The sequence below is a fragment of the Geotrypetes seraphini genome, chromosome 3 (genome assembly GCF_902459505.1).
Source record: "Geotrypetes seraphini chromosome 3, aGeoSer1.1, whole genome shotgun sequence".
NCBI lineage: Eukaryota > Metazoa > Chordata > Amphibia > Gymnophiona > Dermophiidae > Geotrypetes > Geotrypetes seraphini.
The window spans coordinates 407,240,539-407,265,125 of record NC_047086.1 but is presented as its reverse complement, the minus strand read 5'-3'; the positions used below and the strand labels follow the sequence as shown (position 1 = coordinate 407,265,125).

The window sequence follows — 24,587 nt, the reverse complement described above, 5'->3', positions numbered from 1 at the left end:
TTTAATAAAACTTTACTTAAGCTGTCACCAAAGTTTTAACTAAACTGTCCTAGGATAATAGGAAAACCAATCTCTTGGATCAAAACTGGTCAATAAATTAAAAAAACATAGGGTGAGACTTCATAGTGAAGGTGATGAAGATCTTTTGTGCAAGACTATGATGATCTTAAATGGCCAACAGGTTGAAAATATGACTGTGAAAGCTAGAAGGATGCTAGGGTGCATAGGGAGAGGTTGGCCAGTAGGAAAAAGGAGGTATTGATGCCCCTGTATAAGACTCTGGTGAGACCTCATTTCGAATATTGTGTACAATTCCGGAGGCCAAACCTTCAAAAAGATATAAAAAGGATAGAGTCGGTCTAGACTCGGAAGGCTACGAAAATGGTGTGTGGTCTTCATGATAAGGCGTGTGGTCAATCTGTATTCTTTGCAGGAAAGGCGGGAGAGGGGAGATATGATAGAGACGTTTAATTGCTACGTGGCATAAATGCACATAAGTCAAGTCTCTCATTTTAAAGGAAGCTCTGGAATGAGAGGGCATAGGATGAAGTTAAAAGGTGATAGGCTCAGGAGTAATCTAAGGAAATACTTTTTTACAAAAAGGGTGGTAGATGCATGATAAAGTCTCCCAGTAGAGGTGGTAGAGACAAAGACTGTGTCTGATTTCAAGAAAGCCTGGGATAGGCACATGGGATCTCTTAGAGAGAGGACGAGATAATGGTTACTGCGGATGGGCAGACTAGATGGGCCATTTGATTTTTATCTCCCCTCATGTTTCAATGTGATTTATATTGGGAATAGTGTTGCTTATAATATATTCCTAACTCAGGAAAATAGCTCAAAGGGATTGTCGCAAAACGGAGTTACAGGAAATAGCTCAGCTGTAATGCTTCTGACAAAGTAGGTGCAAGGTTATACACAGAGGAGAAAAACAATTTCTATATCTCGTTAACTGGTCTTGAGTTTGGCTGTTAACCTCTCAGAGGCATGAGATCTTGGCGTCACAGTTGAGATTCTCTGAAAAAGTGAGCCCAATGTGCAAAAATAGTTGCGAATGGAGAAGGGGAATTTCTATTCTCATCTATTTATTAAGTAGGCAGTTTTTGATTAGTTAATCTTAAATAGGGAACATTCTATGAAGTTACAGGGAAATACTTTTAAAACCAATAGGAGGAAAATTTTTTCACTCGGAGAATATAGTTAAGCTCTGGAATGCCTAGCCAGAGGTTGTGGTAAGAGCAGATAGTGTAGCTGGTTTTAAGAAGGGTTTTCCTGTAGGAAAAGTCCATAGTCTGTTATTGAGAGAGACAAGGGGGAAGCCACTGCTTGCCCTGGATCGGTAGCAAGGTATGTTGCTACTCTTTGGGTATTGGACAATTAAGCCATTGTAACATCATTGCTGAGGTTGGCTCTGAGGCACTGTTGAGTGACGCATTATGACATCACAATCTCAGCCCTGGAAATGTTGCTCTCAATGGGATTCCGGAATCTTGCTATTCTTTGAGATGCTGGAATGTTGCTACTCCTTGGGTTTTGGCCAGGTACTAGGGACCTGGATTGGTTACTGGGCTCGATGAACTATTGGTCTGACCCAGTATGGCTATTATGGTCTTACTAGTCTTATAGCCCATTACATTAACGGGTGCTAGAATATGTGTGTGTGTCTGTCTTTATTTTTTTTTCTCTCTCCTTAGCCGTTTTCTGTATTTCTGTCTGTCTTTTTTTTTTTTTTTTCCTTGGCTGTTCACTACCACCCCTTGCCTGCTCCCCCTGTCCATTCTCCCTTCCTTTCACCTCCCTTGTTTCCTCCACCACCCCATCATTGCTCACCTTATCCAGCAGAAACCCTTCTCCCTTTGTTTTACCTTCCCCTGTCCATCATCTGTCCAGAAGTAGGCCTGTCTTCATTTTTCTGCCCCCCTCCCTGTTCATCAGCACCTCTTCCCCTGTCCATCAACCCCTTTTCTGCCCCTCCATTTCCGTGTGTTGCAGCATTTCCCTCCCACCCCACTTCCCTGTGCAGTATTTTCCTCCCCCCCCATACCTTCCTCCTGAACTGTATGCCCTACTTATGTAAAAATGCTTTCCAGGTTTGGCTGCCACGGCCTGCAGCTGCGGCGGCCGACATCCGACTCGGGCTGCCGCGGCTGACATCCGACTCGGGCTGCCGCGGCCGACATCCGACTCGGGCCGCCGCGGTCGACATCCGCCTCGGGGGGGAGGGGAGGAAGAGAGAGAGCGGAGAGAGTACTGTAGGGGCATGCGCAATCCTACCTGCAGGTCCCTACATCGCGGCTTCCGCAAAGGCAGGAACCAGCAGAGCAGTGATGTTTCCGGGTGGACTGCCTCCCCTCCCTTGGCACTTAAGGCCACTGATCTTAAGGCAGGGAACGACTGGTGCACAAGGGAACGACGGCGGCGGGGACGGTCAACTTACAGGAAGGGAGGGAACGCAGGCGGGGATCGTGAGAGTAGCCACCGCTGCGTCTTTCAACAGGGAGCATGCCAGACCGTAAGCCGCGCATGCGCACTTCCTGTGTGTCGCTATAGCTCACGGAAAACCGGCGCACACATAGGAAGTGCGCATGCGCGGCCTAGCGTTTTATTATATTAGATGTGAGCCAATTAAGCCATGGTAACATCACTGATGAGGTTGGCTCAGAGGCACTGTGGAATGAGGAATTATGACATCACAATCTCAGCTCCGGAATCTTGCTATTCTTTGAGATGCTGGAATGTTGCTACTCCTTGGTTTTGGCCATGCACTAGGGACCTGGATTGGCCACCGTGAGAACAGGCTACTGGGCTTGATGGACCATTGGCCTGACTTAGTAGGCTATTCTTATGTTCTTATACATTTCAGATGATATGCTTCTATGTGTATGTGTGTGTGTGCATATATATTAATATATATAATGTGTATGTATAAGATTGAAGGTAGATATGTTACAAATGTTATATCATATTATGAATAATTCCTTCTTTCTCATCATAGAAGAACTAGTAGACAGTTGAGTGTCTTCTTCTCTTAACTTGTGGAGCTCACTGCCCTGGGCTGTTATGACATAGTAACAATAATAAATGAGGGCAGATAAAGACCCGAATGGCCCATCCAGTCTGCCCAACAGTTACCTTCATTATAAATTAATGCTTAAATTGAACCGCCCTTTTTTCTTTGATATTACTGGGTACTAGACCGTAGAAGTCCTCAAGGAACTACTGGAGTTGCTGTCAAACATCACATCGTTTGAAGGATGCAGACTGTAAAAGTCCACCCAGCTCCTTCCTCATATTGACGGGGCTCAATTTGAAGCCTTCCTCAGCCCATCCTTAACCAAATTGCCATATATGGGACACAGATTGTGCAAGCCTGCCTGGTGATTTGGTTTAGGATGGGCTGAGGAAGGCTTCAAATTGAGCCCCGTCAATATGAGGAAGCCTACAAGGAGACAGTTTCCTAACTCTATAGGGCCAAGAGGATACAGATAGTAGCTTCTGAAGGGTCAGCTTACAAGGAGTCACTTCATTCAGTATCTCTGGCAAAAAGGAAGGTCTTTGCTGCTCTCCGAAAGGCCATTAGTGAGTCCAGTGACATGATCTGAGTAGGCAGTTGGTTCCACAGGTGAGGGATAAAGTGGCTATGAGCATTTGTGTGTTGATTCTAATTTGAGATCTTCCTGAAGGGACGCAGAGTCGTCTCTCTGAGTCAGAACGGAGGGAGCGACTGGGAAAGTATGGTTGTAGCTTGGCTGCCGGTATATAGGGTGGGGTTTTGTGGTGGAATCTTTTAGGTGCTATTACTAGGGCTTTGATGGGGTGACGGGTGGTGAGGTTGTACAGGAGGCGGATTAGAGATCCACTGTGTTCATCCCATGCTTTTTTTTCAATTCCGTCACCATTTTCCTCACTCGGGAAGGCATCCACCACCCTCTTCATGAAAAAGAATTTCCTAACATTACTTCTAAGTCTGCCACCCCACACCCTCAATTTATGCCCTCTAGTTTCAATTCTCTGGAAAAGATTTGGTTCTGTACAGAGGGGAATAGAACTGTGTTTTAAAAAGGGATTACACATGATGGGTGGGGGGGGGAGATTGACAGGGTATATACTACAGCACTTGGGGGGTGCTAGAAGAGGTGGATGGAGGTGATCCACAGAGCCTTGCTATACCTTCTCTGAGCAGCCAGTGCTTGCACGGTTGGGAATAGGACCTTTGGTCTAGTGCAGTGTGGCAATAGTTCTGGTTTAATATTAAATATTTTAACTGTTTGTTCAGAGTTGAGTTCTGGGATTCTTTGCTTTCTGTGAGAAAGAAATACATTTCATGATTAAATCTAAGGAAAGAGAAGGGTTCTTCTTTTTATTTGGCTTTTTAACACACCCTGAGATTGGGAGATTAAGGTAAGACATTTCCTGCAGAGGTGATGATATATTTTGAGTGTGTTGGGCTAAGCTCCAGAGTAATCTAAGGAAATACTGTATTTTTTTACAGAAAGGGTGGTAGATGCGTGAAACAGTCTCCCAAAAGAGGTGGTGGAGACAGAGACTGTCTGGGTTGAAGAGGGTACGTGGGATCTCTCGGAGAGAGAAAGAGATCATGGTTACTGTGGATGGGCAGACTAGACGGGCCGTTTGGCCTTTATCTGCCCTCATGTTTCTAAGTAACTGGCCAGGAACGGCTCCTGGCCATGCAACATGTAAATTTATAACCCATTTGTGTTTGTATTATATATATCAATCTTGTAACCTGTTTCTGAGCTTGTTGGGCAGGACAAGATGTAAAAGGAACTAGATAAATAAGATAGCCGACTCTCTCCACTGGATATTGGTGCTTAGTGGCGAAGACTATGCTGGCCATATTGTGTGGTAGCTGCCAGTATTTTTTAAACGCTTAGCGGCCAAGTAGGGTCACCCAAATTGCTGGTTTGTCTTTGGCCGCTATAACGTAATTGGTCAGTGTTTGAAATCAACTAAAAATAGACCATATATTCAATGCTGCCACTGCTGTCTGGTCCCATTACTGACCATAGGCTCCATTGCTTTTTTCGTGTTTGAAGTCGAACTCCACTGTGTACAGAGCATTGATTTGAAAAGATAATTTATGTATTGGTACATTAAAGGCACTCACTTGCCTTGCTAAGTTGAATACAGCATATGGGTTTCCATTAAGAACGAGAAAACAGTGCTTTCGGGTGTCTTTTGAGCTGGATCTGGGCAAGAAGGCAGGAGGTGGGCTTATCTGTTAACTCAGTGGAAGTCCCGTCTTTGCCATGCAGAAGATCCCTGAACTGGAATATCCACAAAAGTGGTGGCATCAGTCTTAATTATAGGAATAATTTTTGATTTTTAGGGACGAGGAGTTATTAGCCTGTAATATTGCCTTAAGGTAAGTGGGTTCAAACCCCATTCTGCTCCTTGTGACCCAGGGCAATCACTTAATCCTCCACGGCCCCGGGTACATTAGACAGATTGTGAGCCCACCAGGACAGACGGGGAGAATGCTTGAAGGACTTTGAGTTTGGTTGTAATAGTACAAAAAGGTGGTCTACAAGTCCCAATCCGTTCCCTTCCCCTTATTTACTCCTTGGTGTATAGGTTAATAAATGCTGTGGGACACACCAAGCCAGTCAGGTTTTCAGGATAGCTACAATGAATAAACATGACATTTGCATAAAGTGGAAGTAGTGCATGTATATTTATTGAGGATACAGTGGCATAGCAAGGGTAGGGTAGGAGGTGTCCAGGGTGGTGGTGACCTCTCCCCTGCTTCTTCCACGACACACTCCTTTTTAAATCTTCACTAGCATGAGCAGCTTCTCCAACCTGGTGCTTGCGCTGGCTTTCCCTCTTGACATCACTTCCTAGCCCCGTGACCCAGAAGTAATTTCAGAGGGAGCCAGGCCAGAGTAGTTGCTCGCGCTTGCAAAAATTTTAAAGAGGTGGGGAAGGGAGGGAGGGCGCAAGCATGGCATGGGGGGTGGAGAGGTGCTGGCACCCCCACCGACTGTGTCCAGAGTGGTAACCCCCCCTTACTACGCCATTGTGTGGATATGCTGGAAATCTGACTGGCTGGTGGTATTCTGAGGACTGGGTTGAGAACCCCCCAGTCTAAGGTATCAGAAGATATACAGCAATGAGATTTATAATATTGTTTTTCTAGCTGAAAAATCCCAATCTGGTGCTCACGGCTCCCCTTAAAGGGCCTTGCCAAACTGAAATGAATCTCTGTTGCAATGTCTGAGAGGTTGCTGGCCTCAAAAGTAACTTGCAGATCGCTTTTTATCAGAATAGTAAACTCATAATTCAGAAGAGCAGTGGAGAATGAACCCTTCATGTACGTGGCCAATTGAATCATTTCCATATTTGGTTTCATAACAAATGTACCTTTTCTTGACTTCACGGGTGTGGTTCCCCCTCTTCCCATGCAGGGATCATGCTTCTTGAAGTGGCCCTGGCCGTGGTGGCTGGAGCAGTCCTGTACCTGCTACTCTTTCGCACAAAGGAGGAGACTCTGCCTGTTGGAGACGGATGGTGGGGAGAAGGACAGAAGCCCCACTCCTCAGAGGATGAAACTATCCGGCCGTTCAAGGTGGAAACTTCTGAAGCAGAGCTGAACGTAAGCCCTTGCGTTGGAATAAGAATGCACAAACCACTTTGTCCAGAGAAAAGATGTAGCTCTCTAAAAGATTCAGGTCAAACTGTAAAAGCACTTCCCCCCTCATTTCCAGCGATAGTGACAAAGAAAATCATTTGTTCTGTCTCAGCTCCGAGCCTAGAATTCTGGACTGGGGCATGGAGAGTCTTTGATATGCAATCCGTTATCTGGATAACCTCTCCAGACTGCAAAAAGACTGTCTTAAGTAATGTGGATGGCGGACTGAATATCAACACTCTCTGTGCTGGCTGCTGTCTAGAAAGTGATGCTGAAAGTCTGCCACAGCCAGTAGTTTAAAGGAAATGCCAGTGGCAACAGTCTGCATTGGGCTACTTGTCTCTGAATTAGTGACTTTTCTATTTCTGCATGTTCAAGGACTCATTGCTGCACAGCAGACAGCCCAGAACCACTTTTCAAGGAGACAGGGCCTTCTGCGGAGGAGAATGACGGACTGGTTGCATTAGGAAATGTGTAATCACTTAGAATTAAAGTTGCAATTTTGAATTTATTAAAAAAAATTATACACTGCCTATAACTAGGTGGTTTGCAAATAGCCATACATATTGTAGGTGAAACACAATACATCACCTCCAAATTATACTACAAATGGCCAGAAAGGCTATTCCACAACTTCATTTCTACAATTTCAACAGTAGATGCTCTAGAGTCGGCATATGAGTGAACTTTTAACATCCTGTCCTAAGACAACAATATAGCACTCTCAGATCATAAGTCAAAGATTCTTTAAAACACAGAGGAGCAGGAGCATAGAGGGATTGAAGAACAATAGACGATGGGTTTGTTTGTTTTTTTAGGGTACAATGCTATACCCTAAAAAAACCCAGCAACCAATGGAGTTGACAAAGCATAGGCGGTCAGCTGTATTTTAGACCATCTGCAACACCCTACATTTGGCACATGATATGCCAAGATCTAGTGCATTACAGTAGTCAAGTCTGCAAAGCACCAACCCCTGTACCACCTGAAGTCAAAAGGAGATAGCACAGTGTGGTCACAGATGTTTGTATAGATTCATTTGCCTGTTTGTTAGGTGCAGTATACCCTAGTTTAGGGGTCCTCAAGGTCCACAACCCAGTCTGGTTTTCTGGATTTCCACAATGAATATGTATAAGATCTATTTGCATGCAATGGAAATAGTGGATTGGATTTGAGGATCCCTGCCCTTACTCCTATTTTCATCTATCTCCCCAGGCCAAACTATTCTTATTAGTATTTGATTCCAGGTTTTTGCTGTACATTCGGAACAGAAGAACCTTCTCCCCCCTCTATCAGTGAAACTTGGCCCCCTGAAAATCAATTTATGACTCCCTACTGTTCTCTACCTTTCCGAAATCCTTACTCTTTGCTGCTGATTATCATAAACTGCCTAAAAGTGTATTTTTGTGCTCCACCTGCCTTCTGCTTCCTTCTGCAGGACCTTTACAGACGTATTGATGAAACTCGCTTCACCCAACCTGTGGAGGGCAGCCGCTTCCACTATGGTTTTAATTCCACATACCTCAGGAAAGTAGTTTCCTACTGGAGAAATGAGTTCGACTGGAAGAAGCAGGTGGAAATGCTCAACAAATATCCACACTTCAAGACCAGAATTGAGGGTAAGATGCTCTGGGCCTGTGTGGTTTTATTCTTCCCTTTGTAGTTCCCCCACCTGAGCACAGTGTATCCATGCACCTTCGTGTCCGCTTTGTCTGTGTTGACCAGATCATAAGATTTTTTGTGCAGGAACTGTCTCTTCTGTGTTTTGAGGTAAAACGTTGCATATGTCTAGTAACGCTAAAAGTAGGTCACCTCTGGGAGAAGGCTGCAGCATAGGGAAGGGTGAGGGCACTTCTTGGTGTGGCTGGGAGGGGTGCAAGACAGGGAAGGGCAAGGTCACCTCTCTCTGATTGGGTGGGGGTGCAGCCTGGGGAAGGGTGGGGTTAGTGTCTCTATGGCTGGGGGTGCAGTAGAGAATGACTCGGGGACAAATTTTTCTTCGTCCCCATGAGATCTTTTCCTGCCCCATTCCTGCAAGCTCCGTCCTCATCTGCACAAGCCTCAAACACTTAACATCCTAAGTAGCAACATTCTAGAGCTCAGATTGTGATCCAAACCAAAACCAGAACCAGCAGAAGATCAGATAAATGGTTCGACTCTGAACTGCTACAACTCAAAAGGCAATGTAGACAACTAGAAAGGAAATGGAGAAAATCGAACTCGGATCATATAAAATCTGCCTGGAAAAAAATCAACAAACAATACAAATCACAATTAAAGGACAAGAGAAAAGCACACTACACCAACCTAATAGGCACTGAAACCCAAGACACCAAAAAACTATTCCAAATTCTAAAAACCCTAACTGACGCCAAACCCTACCTGACCACTAACAATACCACTCCCCCCTCAGCCACTCTATTAGCAGAACACTTCCAAAATAAAATTACCAATGCAAGAGCTACCCTCAATGACACCTCTACCCATCCTAACGAATTCTCAATTCTCCCCACAGATAGAGATTCTACTGCAGCAGACAGAATATGGTCTCAATTCCCCAACATTCAATGGCCCGAATTCAACAAATACTACAAAAAATACAGCCATGCATCCTGTGACCTCAACAACTGTCCATCATATCTCCTAAAAACATCCAGCACAAAATTCCGTGCTCTTCTTCTGAACTGGATGCAAATCTCGCTCATAAACGGCCACTACCCAACCAACCTCAGCGAAATCATCATCACCCCGATCCTCAAAGACCCCAAAGGACCGATAGACCAAACAGCCAACTACTGACGTCAAATAATAGAAGGACTAGTTGCCAAATTCCTCTCCAACTACATAGAAAACCAAAACATACTCCATCCCACACAATCCGGCTTCAGAAACAACTTCAGCACAGAAACACTACTAGGATCTCTCCTGGACACAGCCAGACAACATCTCAGCACAGGAAAAAAAACGATGCTCGTACAACTAGACCTGACCGCTGCATTCGACTTGGTGGACCATAACATTCTACTACAAATCCTAGATACAATAGGTATCACAGATAAAGTATACACATGATTTGAAGGATTCATTAAATCAAGAATCTATAGAGTAAAATCAGACAAGAAAAATATGAACCTTGGTCAAACCCCTGCGGAGGTCCCCAAGGATCCCCTTTATCACCGACTCTATTCAACCTCTATTCCGGCTACCTCAGCTCACACCTGGACAAACAAGGCATAACCTCCTACAGCTATGCAGATGACATTACCATTTTCATACCCTTCGATCAACCAAAACTCTCCATGACAAACACAATATACCAAACACTAAAATCAGTAGCAACCTGGATGAAAGATCACAAACTGAAATTGAACCCAGATAAAACTAAATTCATCCTCCTAGAAAACAAAAAAAAAACCCAACCATAACCAACATTGAAATCAACGCAATCAACTACCCCATTCAAGCCACCCTAAAATTATTAGAAACAACAATCGACAGATGCTGCACCATGTAACCGCAAATCAATAAAACAATACAAAAATCATTCTTAGTCATGAGAAACTTAAGACAAATTCGGAAATTCTTCAAAAAAACTCAATTCCAGCTCATAGTTCAGTCCCTAATACTAGGCCTACTTGACTACTGTAACATCCTCTATCTCCCTCCGACTATAACAAAACAACTACAAACTATCCAAAACACAGCACTAAGACTCATCTACTCATTGAAGAAACATGACCACATTACAGAAGCATATCTCAAATCACATTGGCTTCCAATACCAGCAAGAATACAATTTAAATTCTACTGTCTACTATTTAAGACTTTATACGGAGACAGTCCAATCTACCTGAATAACCGCCTCATCCACAACACCTCAACCAGACATAGGAAAACTCACACACCTTTGTCATACCCCCAATTAAGGAAGTCAAACGGAAAAAACTATATGATGGCCTCCTGGCCACTCAAGCAGCCAAACTAGACAATCAAATCGCCAATCTATTGACGGCATCCCTCGACTACAAGACTTTTAGAAAAGAAATAAAGACCATACTCTTCAAGAAAGCCTTGAAAAAAGAAATAACACCACAAGTTTCAATCACCACCTCTCACTAAAGCCAACTACCCAAACAAATTACCATACACATTTCTTACTCTCTTTGAAAATGTCCAAACTTTTTTTTTTTTCCCTAGTAAGTTCTTGTTTTAATACATCCTTGATAATTCTTTTGTGATCCGCCTGAACTGCAAGGTAATGGCGGAATAGAAATCCCTAATGTAATGTAATGTAATAATGCCTTATTCCACCAATGCCTAAGCTCTGTCCTCAATCTGCACAAGCTTCAAACGCTTTAAAATCATAAGTAGCAACATTCTAGAGCTCAGATTGTGATGTCATAATGCCTCATTCCACCAATGCCTAAACTCCGTCCTCATCTGCACAAGCCTCAAACACTTTAAAATCATAAGTGTTCAAGATTAGAAACAGAGAAACAGACGACAGATAAGGGCCCTCCCCTACCTTTCCCTGTGAAGAGATCCCACGTGACGATCCCATTTTGTCTTAAAATCAGGCACGCTGCTGGCCTCAATTACCTGTAGCAGAAGATTATTCCAGCGATCAACCACCCTTTTGATGAAGAAGTATTTCCTGGTATCACCGTGTAGTTTCCCGCCCCTGATTTTCCACGGAAGCCCTCTTGTTGCCGTGGGGCCCTTGAAAAAGAAGATATCCTCTTCCACCTCAATACGGCCCGTGAGATATTTGAACGTCTCAATCATGTCTCCCCTTTCTCTGCGTTCCTCAAGTGAATACAGCTGCAATTTATTCGCCATTCCTCATACGGGAGATCCTTGAGTCCCGAGACCATCCGGGTGGCCATTCGCTGAACTGACTCAAGTCTCAGCACATCTTTGCGGTAATGCGGCCTCCAGAATTGTACACAGTATTCGAGATGGGGTCTCACCATGGATCTATACAAAGGCATAATGACTCCGGGCTTACGGCTGACGAAACTCCTACGTATACAACCTGTGATTTGTCTTGCCTTAGATGAAGCTTTCTCCACTTGCTTGGCAGTCTTCATGTCCTCACTGATGATCACCCCTAAGTCACATTCTGCTACAGTCCTCGCTAGGATCTCACCATTAAGGGTGTAAGTTCTGCATGGATTTTGGCTGCCAAGGTGCATGTCTTTACATTTTTCAGTATTGAAACTTAATTGCCAGGACCTGGACCAGCACTCCAGTAGGAGTAGGTCGTACACCATACTGTCAGGCATTGAGTTATCGACAGGCACTGTTTTTTTTGTCTGTTGTGTTCTTGCCTACTACATTGCATAGTTTTGCGTCATCGGCGAATAGCGTTATTTTACCTCGAAGCCCCTCAGCCAAGTCCCTTATGAAGATTTGTGGCATTAAGGCAGGAATGGGGCAGTGATGGTGACAAAACTTGTGGGGATAGGGCAATTGAGTTCCTGCAGGGCCAGGAAAAATTGTCCCCGTGTCATTCTCTAGGGTGCAACATATGGAAGGATGACATCACCTCTTGGCGATTTGTCTGGGGGTACACTGTGCACACCATGACTTGGATAGCAGTATCGCTGGGAATATTCACTAAGGAAGATCAGTTTCCATTCTCTCTCTTCAGTTCTGCTTTAAATTCTGGTCTGTGGTAATAACATTGCCATGCCTTGGGGCACAGATTTTTCAGTTCCCCTTCCAAATCAGACTAGGTGGAGGGAAAGAGGGACAGTAAGGGAAGGATCTTTGGAGAACACCAGATTTGGAGGGGGGACAGGGACTTGGAAGTAGTGGAAAAAAGATAAGGGCCAGATTAGCTCAGGTCAAAGGTTCATCTAGTCCGGTATTCTGTTTCCAACAATGGCCAGTCCAGATCACAATGTCACACCTGACAGAAACCCAGTGAAAGAGAGAAAGGGAATGATGATGAGAAGAGAGCAAGCAATGGAAGGGTTTATGGCTAGGAGGGGAGGGGAAGTAGCAAAAGACAAGAGGAAGAAATCAGACCGAGAAAAAAAGAAGATAGGGGAGGGGAGAGAACTGGTCAAACAAATCTGACTCATTTCCCAAGTGGGAGGGTTATAAATTAGCTGAGCATCCTTGGAATGGGTCCTGAGGTGCTAAACTGATTGAGTAAGAACAGATCTTATTGGTGAATGAAGTCCCTCTGAAGAATAGGGCAATACCTGTGGAGGGCCTCAAGGCTCACTCCTGACCCAGGATTTTCAGAAGCCACAATATCAGGGGGCAGGCAGGGAAGGGGTAACTCAGAATTCAGACACAGTCTCTGTTTTCAAGAGGGCCTGGGGTAGGTGACAGACTGGGGAGAGAGCATCCTTTTTCATTAAATCACTCTCCAGCAGCCTCATATGTCGTAAAGGGCAGGTCATAGCATCTTCATACATGTGGGAGTTTTGGGGATGTGGTATTCAGAGCCCTTTTCATCTTCCCGCTCTCTCTTTGGAGCACCCAACTGAGTGCCTCAATTGAGCAAAACTAGACTAGATAGGACATGATGGAGATGCTGGCCATTCGCGGCTCTTCACCGCAGAGCTCTAAACCTAATTTCTTAAATTGCAGTGTTAGAGGAGATGAATTTTCCACTCGGCATTTGGTTTGAAACCTCTGAATGCCTTTATAGTTTGATTTTATTTTTTTTCCTTGTTGTATAAATGCCATCTGAATGCAAAGGGGGTAGGAACTTCTGTTCTGGACCTGTCCTGGTGGCAGGAAAGGGAGACGTCCGAAGTTCTTGTAAGGTGTGAAGATATTTTCAGTACTGTTATCTTTGATGCTGTATTATTGAGTGTGTAAAAGTGGATCTTGGATCCTCCCCTTCTCATCCCATGATATCCCCTTCTTTCTCCTTCCACTACTTTGGAGCCTCTGTTCTTCTGTGCATTGATCTCCATGTCCTTCCTTGAAATCTGTCATCCATCTCGTTCTAAGGTCCTCCTTTCTTCCCCACTCCCACCCTTCCTTTCATTGAATGTGTGTGTGCATGTGTGTAGTGTTTTCTGTCCTGATTGGAAGTTGTTTCTTTTTTAATCTTTAGGTATCGACATTCATTTTGTTCACGTGAAGCCTCCACACTTACCCAAAGGCTACACTGCCAAACCCTTGCTAATGGTCCACGGTTGGCCTGGCTCCTTCTACGAGTTCTATAAAATCATCCCTCTCCTGACGAATCCTGTTGGCCACAGCCTGAGTGAAGAACCCATCTTTGAGGTCATCTGTCCATCTATCCCTGGCTATGGCTTCTCGGAAGCTTCTCACAAATCAGGTGCCTTGTCTTTGTGCCCTCTGGGCTTAATATATGTAGTATGGGCTCAGTATTTTATCTGCTGGCAGTGTAAACACTTTTAGGAAAATTTGCAGCACCCAGAACAGAGAAGGTTTGGCTATAGAAATCCATCCAAAATGAGACAGGATCAGGAGGAGTCTGAGGATGTGGCCGGAAGAGTGAAATTCAGCTAGTCTCCAGAAAATAGATGCATTTCATTCAGACCTCAGAAACATTATGCATAACTTCGTACAGATACGTTATCTAGTAACATAGTAGATGATGGCAAATAAAGCCCTGAATGGTCCATCCGGTCTGCCCAAACCCTACCCACTCTTTAAATTACAGACTTAATTTAAATCTTCCTTTTTCTTAGCTATTGCTGGGCCAGAACCTAAAGCTCTGCCAGGTACTTTGCTTAGGTTCCATCTACTGAAGTCTTCAGTTTTTCAGCATTCAGATTGGAATGCATATTGTGGATTAATTCTCCATATAGCTTTTTGCAGCCAGCATTTTCCCAAATATACCCTTTTGAGGTTTCAGAGTAACTTAACCAACTTCTGCCTGGGAAGAGTTAGGTACAGTAGATCCTGCCTGGAAGCTGGTGACTTGAAGGTCTCTTGTAATCCTTTGTTTTGTGCATAACTCTGTGAAAACTTGGCCAATTTCATTAAGGTTTGGGATATATCGTTTTGAATAAATTTGCAATAAGCCTACACTCATGCTGGCCACGTCATGTAAACAATGTCGCCATCACCTAGCAATTGTTATCACGATATGCACAGAAGCCATTTTGTTTAAATACAAACAGCTATACGGCTTTCAGTCAGGAGGATCCGATCCTTTTTAAACATTTTTATCTGGGGAAAAAGTTAACGGTTCTCATAAACTTGTGCAAGAGTTTCTGAAAAAGAGGTGGAAGCGGATAAGTGTAGAATGTTTTGAAGAATTTAGAGAAATGGGCTGAACTGATCATTGGTCGGAGCCTGAAAAAAAGATTGCAACAGTTGAAGAAGCAGATAATGGAGTGAGGTGCCTGATGTGTGTAGGCTTAGTCTGAAATTATTCAGGGTGATGAGATATGCCAACATTTTACGGAAATAGTTCAAGTTTTGACAGAGTTGTGCAAAAAAACAAGCTTTTGTATGGCTTTGTTTTCTTTCTAAACTGTATAGTACTTTAGAACATCAACCATGAAGTCTTTTCTGCAACAAAAATTGTTTGGGGGGTAGGAAGCAAAGGGTAGGAGTGAAGGGCCACTACTCGGACTGGAGGAGGGTCACGAGTGGTGTTCCGCAGGGGTCGGTACTCGGACTGCTGCTGTTCAATGTATTCATAAATGACCTAGAAACAGGGCTGAAGTGCGGAAGTTATTAAATTTGCAGATGACACAAAACTTTTTAGTGGGGTTAGGAATAAAGAGGACTGTGATGATTTACAACGGGACCTGAACAAACTGGGAGAGTGGGCAAATAAATGGCAGATGAAGTTTAATGTAGAGAAATGTAAAGTCTTGCATGTAGGAAACAGAAACCCAAAGTACAGCTATATGATGGGAGGGCTGGTAATGAGTGAAAGTAGCCTAGAGAAGGACTTAGGTGGACAAAACAATGAAGCCGTTGGCACAGTGCGCAGCGGCCTCAAAGAAGGCGAATAGAATGATAGGTATAATCAAGAAAGGTATTACAACAGAACGGAAGAAGTTATCCTGCTGTTGTATCGGGCGATGGTGCACCCGCATCTGGAGTACTGCATCCAATACTGGTCGCCATACCTTAAGAAGGATATGGCAATGCTCGAGAGGGTTCAGAGGAGAGCGACGCGACTGATAAAGGATATGGAAAATCTTATCATATGACGAAAGATTAGAGAAACTGGGCCTCTTTTCCCTGGAGAAGCGGAGGCTTAGAGGGGATATGATAGAGATTTACAAGATCATGAAGAGCATGGAGAAAGTAGAGAGGGACAGATTTTTCAAATTTTTGAAAACTACAAGAATGAGAGGGCATTTGGAAAAATGAAGAGGGGACAGATTCAGAACCAATGCTAGGAAGTTCTTCTTCACCCAAAGGGTGGTGGACATCTGGAATGCGCTTCCAGAGGATGTGATACGACAGAGTACGCTACTGCGTTTCAAAAAGGGATTGGATGATTTCCTGAAGGAAAAGGGGATTGAATGGTGCAGATAGAGGATTACTATGCAGGTCCTGGACCTGATGGGCCGCCGCGTGAGCAGACTGCTGGGCATGATGTACCTCTGGTCTGACCCAGCAGAGGCACTGCTTATGTTCTTATGTTCTCTCCCTCCTCTTGTCACAATGCTCCCTTAACTTTCTTCCTATCCTTCATGGCAACCTCCTGATTAGAAAAAAGAACCATCCCCAGGAAGTCGCAAATGGGAGGCAAATAACTGCCAGTTTATGTTAGAATTCTGTCAGGGATTTGGATCACAAATTCGACATTAAAATCCTAGCTTAGTGCTCCTTTAGCCCCTCAGTGCTCCATTGTGTGAGTTAGTAACCCACATTGTACCTGAATGGACATTGCTCCAATGGACGATATAAAAGCCTTTGGACGTCCCTTTCAGTCTGTACTTTGTAAAACCTCCTGTGGCAGAAACTGCGGTTTCAGAACTTTTCTTAGACCTGGCTGACTCTTACTTTTTGAATTCTTTGCTTCTCTTGTAGCTCAGACGTTTTGTGGTTCCCTTCAATGTGCTGTATGTTTGAGATCTTCCCACAGATTTTCAGGAATACTTGAGTCTGGGGACTTTGGCAGTAACATAAGAATTTCCTGGAGGAAAAGTCCATAGTCTGTTATTGAGATAGACAATTGGGGAAGCCACTGCTTGCCCTCAATCGGTAGCATGGGTTTTGACCAGGTACTAGGGACCTGAATGGGCTACTAGGCTTGGTGGGCCATTGGTCTGATCCAGTAAGGCTATTGTCAAAGCCCCCAGACTCAAGTATTGCTGAAAATGTGTGGGCAGATCTCAATTTCTGCCATGGGAGGTTTTACAAAGTACAGACTGAAAGGGACGTCCTAAAGCTTTTACACCAAATGGGTTTATCTTGCACACTACTCGAGAGGAATGAAATGCGCTCTTACGCCATTGTGGAATATGGTCTCAATCTCTTAAATTTACTGCTAATGCTTACCGTAAAACTTGCATCATGCCCCAGAGAGCTTCCCTCTGAAGTTCATACTACAAGGGATCTTCTAAAAAGTGACTTCATTTTTATTTTTGTTTTAACAGTCTTTATTAGATATCTCGAAGGGAAATTGCATCACTTTTCCACCCCTGTTGCATGACTGTCTAGTCACATGACACTCTACAACACACTCTCTTTCCACCAAAAATGATTTGAAGACCCCTCATACATTACATGCTGATTTTATTTCCTGGGACTTAACTGCCTTCATGTCAGAAACCGCCCACAAACGCTCCTACAGCCACTTCATCCCCCAACTCTTCAACTAAAATTCAACCACAGTCTACGCCTCACCCCCCTTAAGCCCCCCTCCCCTCTACCCTCTCTTCTCAATTCGAAACTTCTACTTAAATTGCTGTACAGTCCATTCTTAACCTGTACCCAAATTATTGTATAATCCTTGTATTTAAACTGCTGTATAGTCTTTGTATTGTCCAAATGTACTCCACTGTGAATGTTTGCTTGTAGACCGTTCTGAGCTACTGGGAGGACGGGATAAAAATCTAAATAAATAAATGAAGACATTTGCTCAAGGCATAACTCGCCACTTCTCCCTGTGCTGTAGTGGTTGTGTCCCAGCCACCCCGTTCTGCAGTGTCAGCCTGGATTCCTCCGTCTCCTGGTGGGGAAATGAGACGCTACTGTTTTCTTGTTGCAGGTTGTAACTCTGTGAGTGTTGCCCGCATCTTCTACAAACTGATGCAACGCCTGGGCTTCCGTGAGTTCTATGTCCAGGGCGGAGACTGGGGATCGCTGATCTGTACCAACCTGGCACAGATGGCGCCCACGTAAGTTATTTATGAATTTACTTCTCAATAGACTGCTGAGGCTTGAGGGATCTGAACATAATAGCCTTACTGGGTCAGCCCAATGGTCCATCGAACCCAGTAGTAGAAATCATGGTGGCCAATCCAGGTCCCTAGTTACTGGCCAAAACCCAAAGAGTAGCAACATTCCATGCTACCAATCCAGGGCAAGCAGAGGCTTCCCCCATGTCTTAATAACAGACTATGGACTTTTCCTCCAGGAATTTGTTCAAACCTTTCTAGGCTCTCTAGAAAAGGTGGTGGCGGGTACAACTGGGAGCCTTCCTGTGGCTCCGCCATGTACAGCAGCACTTTGGAATGATATAATTCCCAGTAAAGGCACCAAATGGAGAACGGCAGCATTTCCTCCTCTTGTGATATGAAGTCTTGTTGCTTACTGGCCCAGATATTTCCCTGACCGTCTCCTGGGACTTTCTAGGCAGTGGTGTACATAGCATATGTGACACCCGGGGCCCATCATTTTTTGGCACCCCCCCATCTGTACGAAAAACATGATTTTTAGTAACAAGCCACACGTCACACATGAGTACCTAGGAAAAGGCAGCATCTTACATACTGCAGTGAGCAGTACAACATCAGTACACCCACTGTAAAACTAAACAAGCCAGACTAGTATAGATCAATCCTAACAGAAAACCATGTCTTTCGAACACACAGAAAACACCTTCGCCTAGTATGGAATATATCTTCACAAACTAACCCCTCCCCCTTTTACAAAACTAGTGTGGTTTTTAGCCACGTTGGTAACAACTCAGATGCCAACGCTAAAAAACGCTCTACAGTTTTGTAAATGAGGAGATAGAATAAAAATACGTAGACAAAGGTTAAACTGAAGCACCAAGAAGCTGGACTCTGCATACAATGCAACATCACAGAAACAGCGATACATCTCACCTAAAGCAAAAAATAAATAAATAAATAAATATAATTTTTTTCTACCTTGTTTTCTCTGGTTTCTGCTTTCCTCATCTTTTTGTCACTCTCTTCTTTTCATCAACTGTCTACCCTCTCTCTGCCCCTTCTATATGGCATCTTCTTTCTTACTATTCCCCTTCCAGAAACTTTATGCCTCCCCCTTCCATCTCTCCCATTACCCCCATTGGTCTGGTATTCATCTTCTTCCCTTCCCTCCTCCAGTGGTCTGGCATCTCTCTCCTCTCCTCTTTTTTCCTCTCCCACACCTCCATGGTCTGGCATTTCACTCTCTCCTCTCCCATCCCCCCACTTCCATCAGCATCTGCCCCCTTTCTCTCCCTCCAACCCATTTCCATACAGTATCCTTCCCCCTTATGTCTCTTTCCCTGCAATTCCATCAGCATCTGCCCCTTTCTCTCCCTCCACCATGCTTCCATACCACCCTGGCCCATTTTCTCACCCTTCACCATGATTCCATACCACCCTGACCCCCTTTCTCACCCTTCACCATGATTCCATACCACCCTGACCCCCCCTTTCTCACCCTCCACACCCTTCCAAAACACCCTGATCCCCCTTTCTCACCCTTCACCATGTTTCCATACCACTGTGACCCCCTTTCGCACCCTTCACCATGATTCCATACCACCCTGACCCCCCTTTCTCACCCTCCATACCCTTCCATAATATCCTGACCTCCTTTCTCTCCCTTCACCATCCTACTATGCTCCTTTCTTTCTCCATCCCAAATCAGCAAGATACTGTGATGACTGCTTCTGCTCCGTTGGAGGGGGGCTGGGATGGCAGACGCAGGGAGTTGTGACAAGATCCAGCGATGACTGCGGCTATCGGCCACCCCCCCCCCCCCTGACGTCACTTACCTTTTCCGGAACAGAGGCGGTAGACGGTGCAGTCATCGCAGGACCTTCGTTCACTTCAGCGCAGCTGCTGACTCTGCTCTGTTATAAGTACGGCAAGTACCGTTTGGAGCAGCACAGGAGGTTTTGGATAGAGAATGACATGGGGAAAAAATCTGTCCCTGTCACTGCACCGTCTCTGGCCCACTGTCCCCGTCACCGCCAACCCATTCATCGCTCCGTTACTGTTACTGTCATCCCATTCACTGCCCTGTCACTGTCCCCGCAGCATCCATACAAACCTCAGTACTGCAATATTTAGCTTATTCCTTCCATATAAATCAAAGTTTTGGCTGCTGAACTGGAGAAAGAGATGTTCAGTTGGCAGGGCTTTGTTTATAAATTTTTATCAACATAACTAATATACTACTTTATCCTGAAGCAAGAAAAAGAAATATAATTTTTTTTTCTACCTTTGTTGTCTGGTTTCTGCTTTCCTCATCTTCTCATTCAATTCCTTCCATCCACTGTCTCTCTTCTTTCTGCGTCTTCCATTTCTGTTACTGTGCCTCTCCCTTTCTCCCCCCTTCCAAATTGGTTTGGCATCCTTCTTCCCTCCGCTCGCCCCATAGTCTGGCATCTCTGTCTTCTTCCCTGCCAGCATCTTCTCCCCACTCTCTCTTCCCCATTTCCCTTCAGCGTCTTCTCCCACTCTGTTTTCCCCATGTCCTTTCAGCGTCCTTCACCAACATCTTTTCTCACATCAAGCAGCTCTGTGGGGTAAAGACCTAGAACAATTATTTGTGCCTACTACCTATAGGGAATTCAGGAAACGTCTAAAAACACATCTGTTCCTGAAATACTTAGGAAACCAATCTATACAATCCTAGCCCTCAACAAATGATCTCTAGAACTGTCAATCACCAAGTCTATACTTCGTTGATTCCACTCTATCTGTAACATCTTTAATCATTGTAAACCGCATAGAACTTCATGGTCCTACGGTATATAAAAAAATTGTTATTATTAGTATTCTCCCCCTCTGTCTTTCCCATGTCCTTTCAGCGTCCTTCTCCCCCCTGTCATCCTCAAGTGCTTTCAATGTCCTTCTCCCCCCTTTGTCTTCCCCATGTCCTTTCAGCATCCTTCTCCCCCCTCTGTCTTCCCTATGTCCTTTCAGCGTCCTACCCCCCCTGTCATCCTCATGTGCTTTCAATGTCTTTCTCCCCCTTTTGTCTTCCCCATGTGCTTTTAGCAACCTTCTCCCCACTCTGTTTTACCCATTTCCATTCAGCGTCTTTTCCTCTCCACCCCACATTTCCTCCTCCCTGCCCCTTACCTTCGTGGTGCTTTCACCCCCCCCCCCACCCTGGACAACAAACCTCCCTGCCCCTGACCTGTGGCCGGTGATGTCTAAAATGCCTTCTTACAGCAGCCGGAGCGTTGTAGTTGTATATGGCTGCCATAAAGGTCATATCTGATGCAACTTCTGGTTGCGTCAGAGATGACCTTTACGGCAGCCACACGCAGCTTCAACGCTCTGGCTGCTGTGAGAAGGCAGTTTAGAAATCATGGCCACGAAGGTAAGAGGCAGGGAGGAAGTAGGGAGCTGTTTAAACTCGGTGGTGGCAGTAAGGAAGGAGGGAGCGCAATAGGTGACCACGCGCGTTCCCTCCCTTAACTGCGGGGACAAGGCCATCCACCGCTCCACGGGGCGGTGAATGGCCTTGTCCCCATGGCCACGTAGGGCACATTCTCTAGTTCCGAATCCGGCTGGCTGTGCAAACCCTTGGAACAGACCGCCCCCCCTTGGTACGTCACTGTTCCTAGGTACTGGCAGCACCATCCATGCTTCCGCCATGCCCTTAGCATTTGCTCACACTCTTACAGAACAGTGATGAGTTTCATTGCTGCCAAATACCCGTGAAAGCGCTGGCATGCCGTATGTGTAAACGCAAGTGCTCGGTTGCAGAATAACTCCTGCACTGCGTGAGCGTGGGGTGGCTTGGAAGAAAGCCAGCCTTACGTTCCTGTGTTCTTTTCCAGTGTACATGCAACGTGTGATTCCTCAGGACACCAATGGACTATTTGAAATGTGATGTGGTCTAAGAAAACAGTCTTTTGTTATTGCCCTAGACCAGGGGTGTCAAATGTCGGTCCTCGAGGGCCGCAATCCAGCCGGGTTTTCAGGATTTTTCCAATGAATATGCATGAGATCTATTAGCATACAATGAAAGCAGTGCATACAGATAGATCTCATGCATATTCATTGGGGAAATCCTGAAAACCCGGCTGGATTGCGGCCCTCGAGGACCGACATTTGACAGCCCTGCCCTAGACAGACACTTCATCCCAGGGCAGTGTTTAGTTCTAGAGGAGTAGGCCCTGGTTCCAAACTGTGTTCTGGGAGATCCCAGCTGGTTGGATTTTCAGGATATCCACAGTGAACATGCATAAGAGAAAATTGCAGGTACTTGAGGGAGTTAATGCACAGAAATCTCTCTCATGATTATTCATTGCAGGTATCCTGAAAGCTTGACTGGCTGAGGGTTCCCCACAGTGGCGGAGCGAAGGTGAGAGGCCCACCTCCCCCCTGCTCCTTCCCTTCCCCCGAATCGCTTTAACGTTCTCAGCACAAACAGCAACCCCGATCTGTTGCTCGCACCAGCGTCGGCTCTTCCTCGGCACAGGTCCAGAAAGTGACATCGGAGGAAGAGCTAACGCTGGTACAAGCAACAGGTCAGGGGTGCTGCTTGTGCCGGTAAAATTAACGAGGTGCGGGGGAAGGGAAAGTGCATGGGGGGGGCTGCAGAGTGGAGGGTGGCCCCCTCCCCCCTTACGACAGCACTGGTTCTCCAGGACATGTAGAGTGCTAAAGGGGGCTGTTTGTCTATTGAATTGGGGTCCAGGGCTTAAGTCTTGCTGGAAAATGAAAGTTGCAATTTCCATTTTTCTCTGCCCCTCTTTGAGCTGACCTTGAGCTCTCTTCAGTCACTAGGCCCATTAATCAGTTCTTTCCCTCTTCCAGCCGCGTCAAAGGCCTCCACCTCAACATGGTCTTTGTGGGGAGGATGAAGTTTATTCGGCTGCTCTCTTTGGTGTTCGGCCAACGCTTCCCAGGGCTCTGTGGCTTCGAGGACGAGGACGTGAGACGGATCTACCCATGCATGAAGAACATGTTCTACAAGATTATAAGGGAGAGCGGATACATGCACTTGCAGGCCACCAAGCCTGACACTGCTGGTAGGAGGAGGGAAGAGCTGGGACTGTATATGAAATGCATCGTGTTATAGGTTCAGCAGGATCCCGCAGGTTAAGCTTCTCTGTTTCTTGGTTCACTTTCCTTTCTTCTAACCTTATTTCTATGTCTCTTTTCTTTGTCATCTTAACATTTTGGAGATTGCCGGAGGAAGGGGGTGGCGAAAATGTGCTAGTTTAGAAAGTTGGATCTCTTGCAGTGGATTCCAGGGTTAGGGGTGAGGAGAGCTCTAGAGGCCTCATTCTTTTCTTCCTAAAGGTGTTTGATTATATTCTGGTGAGAGCTCCTGGTTTTCTAAGTTTCTTCTTTCACATTTGTCAGTTTGATTTCTGAGAGATGGGAAAAGCAAAATCTGGCTGCTGCAAATTGCTAAGTTAATGGTGAAAAAAATGTTAGCACTGATCATGCTAGACTGGAAAGGCAAAACGTTAGGCTCAAGGCCTCCTCCTTGTTTGTTTAACCGTCGAATGCAAACAGTTGGGATGAATCACACATCTCCTCGTATATACACTCCAGAAATCTCTGCAGAGGGAGGGCCAGCTCGCTCTTTTCTTTTCAATTGTAGTTTTGGCATATCACCATCCTTCTGCTACATTCACTACTCTTGCAGTGATTTTTGTGACTGAGAACCACAGACTCTGGCCTTCTCTGGAACCTGGTACATGAACCACCTCCTTCCAGGGACTGTTAGTGTTCAGCAGTGGCTGAGGCTCCTTCCCTGCCCCTGTCCAGGGAGTAGAAGCCTGGCCCAGGACTGAAACCCAGGTCTTTCACATGACAGAGCCCAGTATAGCTGTTTCAACCAGCATGTCAGCTCAGGTGGGAACTTTCATAAAGATGCTTCACTGCAGGGTGGAGGGAGGCGGCAGTGTAGAACCACAGGCCCTGCTGAGGTGAGGCATGACTTGGTTCTCACTGCTGTGACTCGGCACTCTTTACAGGTTCATTAACGAGAGGAAATGTTGGTTGAAACCCAGATCTGTAATTCAGTGATATGGGAACACTCATTTTTGGCAGTGGGATGAGCGTGGGATTAAATGTACAATCCCTCAAGGCAAGGACTTGATCCCTAATCCAGTAATTGTAGGATTAGCAGCAAAGAGAGGAGAGAAAAAGAGGCTGGGCTGTAACTCTGAGGGAAGGATGAAAACACAAAGCATCGACAGGGCACGCTCAAAAGTGCAAACTTGGAGTGAAGTCTGGAAGCCTTGGCTCTGTGACCAGGGACGGTCTTTGTTCTCTTAAACTGGCAGGATTGGTTTATTTTTAGAAACTTGGCTATTATGAATGATCGTATTGAATAAACTTTCCTTTTTCATACCATGTGTAACATAGTAAATGACGGCAGATAAAGACCCGAGTGGTCCATCCAGTCTGCCCAACCATACATGCTCCATAAATTAATTTAGTTTAAATGATCCTTTTCGTAGGTATTTCTGGGCCAGAAACACAGAGCCCTGCCCAATAGTGTGCTTAGGTTCCATCTACAGGAGTCTCCATCAAAGCTCACTCCAGCCATCGAAACCCTTCCCAGCCTGTCCTCAACTGAATGTCCA

The 24,587-nt window shown here is 45.2% G+C and overlaps 1 protein-coding gene across 2 annotated transcripts in view; it reads left to right on the top strand.

Moving 5' to 3' along the window:
- Positions 1-24,587, top strand: part of EPHX1 (epoxide hydrolase 1) — a 53,309-nt gene that overhangs the window by 8,930 nt on the left and 19,792 nt on the right. Inside the window, exons 1-6 of one of the 2 annotated variants that reach the window (XM_033938449.1) lie at positions 4,306-4,401; positions 6,429-6,616; positions 8,091-8,271; positions 13,734-13,961; positions 17,832-17,961; positions 22,801-23,015. In XM_033938449.1, coding sequence (XP_033794340.1) covers positions 6,434-6,616; positions 8,091-8,271; positions 13,734-13,961; positions 17,832-17,961; positions 22,801-23,015 — 937 coding nt within the window. In that variant the 5' untranslated portion in view covers positions 4,306-4,401; positions 6,429-6,433. Of the gene's footprint in view, positions 1-4,305; positions 4,402-6,428; positions 6,617-8,090; positions 8,272-13,733; positions 13,962-17,831; positions 17,962-22,800; positions 23,016-24,587 lie in introns of those variants that run through there. The other variant, XM_033938448.1, reaches the window with a different exon arrangement.